At 42.1% G+C, this 5,681-nt stretch overlaps 1 protein-coding gene across 4 annotated transcripts; it reads right to left on the bottom strand.

Annotated features, from left to right (window-relative positions):
* Window positions 1–406: 406 nt before the first annotated feature.
* Window positions 407–5,096, bottom strand: LOC123403913. Of its 4 annotated transcripts, none has more exons than XR_006611592.1 (9): window positions 4,300–5,090; window positions 3,866–3,986; window positions 2,764–2,891; window positions 2,515–2,584; window positions 2,214–2,375; window positions 1,934–2,120; window positions 998–1,175; window positions 660–838; window positions 407–545 (listed from the first exon to the last, which is right to left on the bottom strand). XR_006611592.1 is itself a non-coding variant. In XM_045097823.1 (8 exons), the coding sequence occupies exons 2-7, from the start codon at window positions 3,918–3,920 to the stop codon at window positions 1,089–1,091; spliced, it is 702 nt and encodes a 233-aa protein (XP_044953758.1). In that variant the 5' UTR covers window positions 3,921–3,986; window positions 4,300–5,096; the 3' UTR covers window positions 407–545; window positions 998–1,088. The 4 variants fall into 4 exon arrangements, 1 of the variants encoding a protein (XP_044953758.1); XR_006611590.1 differs by lacking the exon at window positions 660–838 and having other exon boundaries at window positions 4,300–4,468; window positions 4,691–5,085; XR_006611591.1 differs by lacking the exon at window positions 660–838 and having other exon boundaries at window positions 4,300–4,415; window positions 4,691–5,084.
* Between the last annotated feature and the right edge of the window lie 585 nt (window positions 5,097–5,681).

Below are 5,681 nucleotides of genomic sequence, written 5' to 3'. Positions count from 1 at the left end.
ACCATTAGTATAGCTCATGGTGCTCCATTAGTATGCCTCCCAAGGCATTTATACTAATGGCGCACCAGGCAGTGCGCCATTAGTATAGCCCATAGTGCTCCATTAGTATGCCTCCCAGGGCATATATACTAATGGTGCACCAGGCACTGCGCCGTTAGTATAGCCCATGGTGCTCCATTAGTATCTGGTATTCTGGCATATATATGTTTTGTTTCAAAACCACAAATTCAACAGCACATAACATATATATCAAATATATAATACATAATATGTGCCCAGTAGTTTTACTGATTCACAACACATAACATATATGCAAAGTTGCATAACAAATTTCATGATCCATATATCAAAATTTCATAGCATCCATACATCCAAAATTCCATAGCATCCATATATACATATAGTTCCATAGCATCCATACATACATAGCTCCATAGCAAATATAATACAAAACGATACTTTGCGGGCATTAGTAAGTAATATTTGGCTCTAAAACAAATGCCTTCATGTCCAGATCGTAGTCCAAAGAACATCCGCGTGGCAACCTACAAGATGAAATCATCGACATGTCAAATTTACACTATAAATCATGAAGATCTTCAAGAATGGTCTCTAATTATAAATTTGATCGTCAAATGGGTCAAATGATCTCTACTTACATGTTTTGAGCAACAATGCTAGTGATGCAGAGGCGAAAAGAGCAACCTCTAGCAAATTACAACACTTGAAAAGCATAGATATTTCTATTGATAAATAGATAGGAGTAGAGGATACATCCTATGCAGATCCTATGAGTGCATTTAGACTTTGGCCGTGATCTCTTCCTATACTTCATACTCTACACAGAATGAATGTTTCATCATATATATGTGAATGAGGCAGATGGGTCTCTTAAAAGTATTAAATACGGATATATGGTGTAAAAGTTTTAAAAGCTACGAACAAAAGTATATACTATGAGTAGAAGAGTACGAAGCAAGCAGGAAAGTTTCATCACCATTTGACAGGACAAGGAGTGGCATCTCTGGAAGGGGGCCGTCCCAAACTGAAGCCATTGTAGACGGTCTGGATGGGAGCTTCATGGTGAATCACTCATGGACATGGGTGTCTGGATAGAGAAGCCATTGTAGATGGTCTGGACCACAACTCGTGCTGGAAACTAAAGCCTGTGCAAACTAGGGGACAACAACAGGAGGCCTAGTGAGTACATGAAAGTCCTGGCCAATTAGAGAGTGGCACTGAAGTGCAGGAAAAGTGGAAAAATGTAAACGAAATTCACTTGGATGATCGGACAAAGATGCAACCTGATCTGTTTTATTGTAATGCTCAAACAATGTATTTGTTAACATGAAATCAGCCAGAAGTTTTTAACTTATCCTTCCACAACTCCCCTCGAGGTCTAGACCTCAAACCAACTACAAAGCACCAAATTAAACTTTCTCATTATGAAGACAAGGTGAAAACTCTCAATAAAGCGTTCATGCGTGTAGCAACCTGCTGGATTTTAATAATCAATCAAACATAATCCTATTACTTAATAGCAAAGGCATGCAGCTACAGCACCAAGCACCTCTTGCAGCTGTAGCTGTTGGCCCAGCAGATGAAATCACCATGTTTGCTGTTAGGTATCGATCATGAGCAGGCTAAATGGTCGACCAAAATGAGACATTGCGAATGAAAGGTGTATGGTGTCGTAGTGGCATTGACAGCCAAAGGATCTTAGCATGTTGCATGGACTTCTTCTTTGGCCTAGGTTTACAATTTCACTGACATAAGCTAGGTGTTTTATTTTCATTTGTAACCTCACCAAATGGATGTTTTCAAATTTCAGTTTTATTTTGTGATTTAATTGACTATAATAACAATACAATTATCGTAGTGTCCCACATGCAGACTAGAACATAAAAACATTATAACAGTAAAATGTACTTACGTTAAGAATGGTACTTCTCTACAAATTTTATTAGTTCCGAATGTACTCCATGGGAAGCAAGGACCTTCAATAATAGGTGAATCCATTTATCATCTCTTACATGATTGATTTCAAATGCCTTCAGATGTTTTGATACCAAAACTTGGTCCTTTGGCTGGTAGGTTCCACTCATGATGCCATACGCATGCTGTTGCAAACAAAATAATTAACTGAAATGAATCAGTAGTACATGGAAATTTCAAAGACAAGGCATCATACATAGAAGAAAGAGAAGTCATACCTCAAATGGTTTATAAAGTTCAAGGGTAAATCTCTCTAGAATGGGTGAGTTCTTGAGAAAGTAAATGAGTCCATAAAAGTCATCATCCATACACCAGTGACCGAGCAACAATGTTTTTAGCTTGCTAAATGTAGGGTACCATTTTATATCCATTCTGTAAACCTGGACGAGGTGAAGAATTAAAAGACAATTGAAGCTCTAACTTCAAGTGTATGATTTAATAATACCGGGGTGAACACAAAACAACAAACAGTGTTAGCAAAACAGTGAGCATATCCACTCGAAAAGAGTGCAAGCATACCATAACGTAGTCAGCTATCAACTCCAAATTCTTGGCGCCCGAAGGACCTTCAAGAAACACACAATCATCTCTGCGATGGCACACCACACATAACTCATGACCACAATATCCACAGGAACCATTTAAGATATATCTAGTGTTTATCAATGCGGCTTCTAGTGACGATCGGATGAGTGCAAGTCCCTGCTCGATCGGAAGTCTAATGCACTAGAGTGTGTATGTAATGTATACAAGAGTGTAAGTACGTACCCGAAGCCGTGCTTGGCGTAGTAGGGGAGGCTGAAGAGGGTGGTCTTGTCGATGTCGAAGACCCAGACCTCCTTGCCGTTTCCGGCGAGCTTGAGGGAGTCGACGTAGGCATATTGCTTCTATTGTTTCTTGTTTGGCAAAAACAAAAACAAGAGAGGTGGTTCAGATGTTTTCACAGTGCGAGGATTTGTAAACTGGAAAAGGGTTCATGATGGAAAGAAATGTGCTTTCTTAAACCACATAGGTTCTGAACCTTGCTCTGAACATAATAATGCAACCAAATCATGGCATGACTTCTTGAATCAGCAAGGCCATTTAGAAAATGTTGTAGCAGTGCGAAACCAGAGGAAATAGAAAGAAACAGGATGAGGGTGAACAAATCAATTGCAGCTGTTAAGTGGCTTACAACACAATCTTGTGCATTTAGAGACCATGATGAAACTCCAGAGTCAAAGAACAGAGGGAACTTTATTGAATTGTTAAAGCTCCTTGCAGAATTCAACCCTGAGATTGCTGAAGTTATTTTGGAGAATGCTCCATACAGTTCAAAGTACACATCACATGACATCCAACAAGAGATTTTGGGTATTTATGCATTGAAAGTTAGGAAACATATTCGTGAAGAGATCGGGGATTCTAAGTTTTCTATTCTACTGGACGAGACATGTGATGTAGCAAATAGAGAGCAGATGGCATTGATTCTCAGATTTGTTGATGAAGATCGTATATTGCAAGAGCGGTTCTTTGCCTTGGATGTGGATACCACACTGAAGAAATAATACTGACAAATACGGCACACTGACAAAGTAAAGAAAGAAGAAAAGTTGTCCCAATCTGGTGAACTAAATGTTGAATGACTACCCTCCCTCTAAATGACACTATGCAATATTTATACACTCGAGTAGAATAGATAAAGCACTTCCTTTTAAATTTTTGAGTTGTGGCTAAAGATTCCAGAAGATGGTGTCCCCCACTATAAGTAGCACGATAGTCACTATGACTATCAGTTAACAAGTACATATTACAAAATTCTCTTCCTAGAGAACTTAAGAAGCACATATCTTGCTGTTGAACGGATGAACTTAAGATGCTCTGTTCCTACCTTTAAGGCTCTGTAAAGTCTGCTCGAGCTCCCAGCAAGCCATCACCGCTTCCATGGCGTGGATGCGCACATCCTGCTGGAGCTGTTCCTTGAAGGAACAGAGGAGGAGCACGTAGTGTGTCTGCGACAAATTCTGTAGGATAAGATTTCTATAGAAAAAAATCTTTACTGCACTTTGATTCGTAGCAATATAATCCTATTACTATGGATATCCTCTGCTTTCATAGGAAAATAAATAATACCCTAGATTTAATGGAAAAATTCCTAGTATGTGAATCAAAAGACATCTATTTTATAATTCATGTTCATGGGATTTGTGATATATGGCATTTCATTTCATAAAAGTTTTCTGCTCCAATGATATTCCTATCTTATGAACCAAAAGAAGATTTAAATGTTGACTTGGCTTAGAAAGAAAATTCAGTAGAGTTTACCGTTCGAGGCAGAGTATGGTGCTGGTTGATGGAGCAGATCTTGTGTGTGGAGTGCTGTGCACATTACCCAAATGTAGTGAAACATAGAACATCAGAACCTGACACTTCTCATGAATCTGTTAGAAACCATTCGCATCACGTAGCATCAGTATAGACCAAAAGTGTGAATCTGTTAGAAACCATTCGCATCACGTAGCATCAGTATAGACCAAAAGTGTATCTCGAATTCTCAATCGATGTATATATAATAATATAGAAGCAAGCCTTAGTGCAGCAAACCTGCGGCAATTAAATCTGCTACACATTTAATTAAGAGCACAAACTCTGCTACTGAACGCACGCAAAAATCAGTTCGAGTTTCCACGGCGCTACAGGACGAGAGGAACTGAACCTGTGGGAAGAGAAGTCGCGACGTCGACGCCCTGCACGAGGAGGAGGTCAAGCGCGTCGACCTTGTCGGCCTCGAAGCCGGAGGAGAGGAGCACCGCGATGGCATCGTCGTCGCGGAGGTGCTCGTCCGTGCCCATCTACCCCCAACCACTCAAGGGCAGTTACCTCCGGCTGCGACGTCGAGATTCTGTAGGATAAGATTTGGCAGAAGCCCAGGTAGCCGAGGCGGCGTGAAGGAAGGGCGTCTCATAATAGCTGCAGCTCAACATGAAGAGGTCGAGCTCCTCGCCGTCGGAGAGCGCGCTCGCGGGGGGCATGGGAGGCGAGCGCGCGCGGTGATCTGCGCGTCGATGTGGTGGCGACGCGGAGGCAGGGGACGTGCTCGTACAGCAGGCGACGAGGGCGCCGCGGCTGTCCACTCGAGTCCACTAACAGCACAACAATACTCCATCCTGGAATCATTCCGTCTTCATACGAAAATGTCGTCCACGACACTCACGTTTATCTTGATAATTTTATGAGTAGCCATTGAAGTTATTTATGAACAACATATGTTTCCAAGTAGTCCATATCCGCGGACGCGGCTATTCGAATAGATCGTAACTCTGCAGGGGTATACTTCGTTCCACACGCTCTCGCCACTTATCGCCATGTGCACGTCATGCACCTCGGCAACCTTCAAGCGGAAGCCCAGCGAGGGAGTCGGCCACGACCGTTAACCACATTAGTACCTAGTCCAGGTTTATCGCCTATCTGAGAGTAACCCGTACGGAAGTCCGGCCGAGGTTTCCGCCACGGCCTCAAACGATGTGCGCAGGGTTCCCAAGCCCACCATCCGGGTGTCACTTGGTACACCGTGCCACTGCCTACCGCATCACAGCCCACCTCTCAGCTCAGCGCTATGCACGGCCTCCAGTATGACTATAAAGACCAGAAACTACTTGCAACTCAGTTCCTAAGGACGGTTCCAATGAAACAACCCGCCATGTACT

Source organism: Hordeum vulgare, chromosome 6H (genome assembly GCF_904849725.1).
Source record: "Hordeum vulgare subsp. vulgare chromosome 6H, MorexV3_pseudomolecules_assembly, whole genome shotgun sequence".
NCBI classification, from domain to species: domain Eukaryota; kingdom Viridiplantae; phylum Streptophyta; class Magnoliopsida; order Poales; family Poaceae; genus Hordeum; species Hordeum vulgare.
This window is presented reverse-complemented; position numbering and strand designations above follow the sequence as displayed.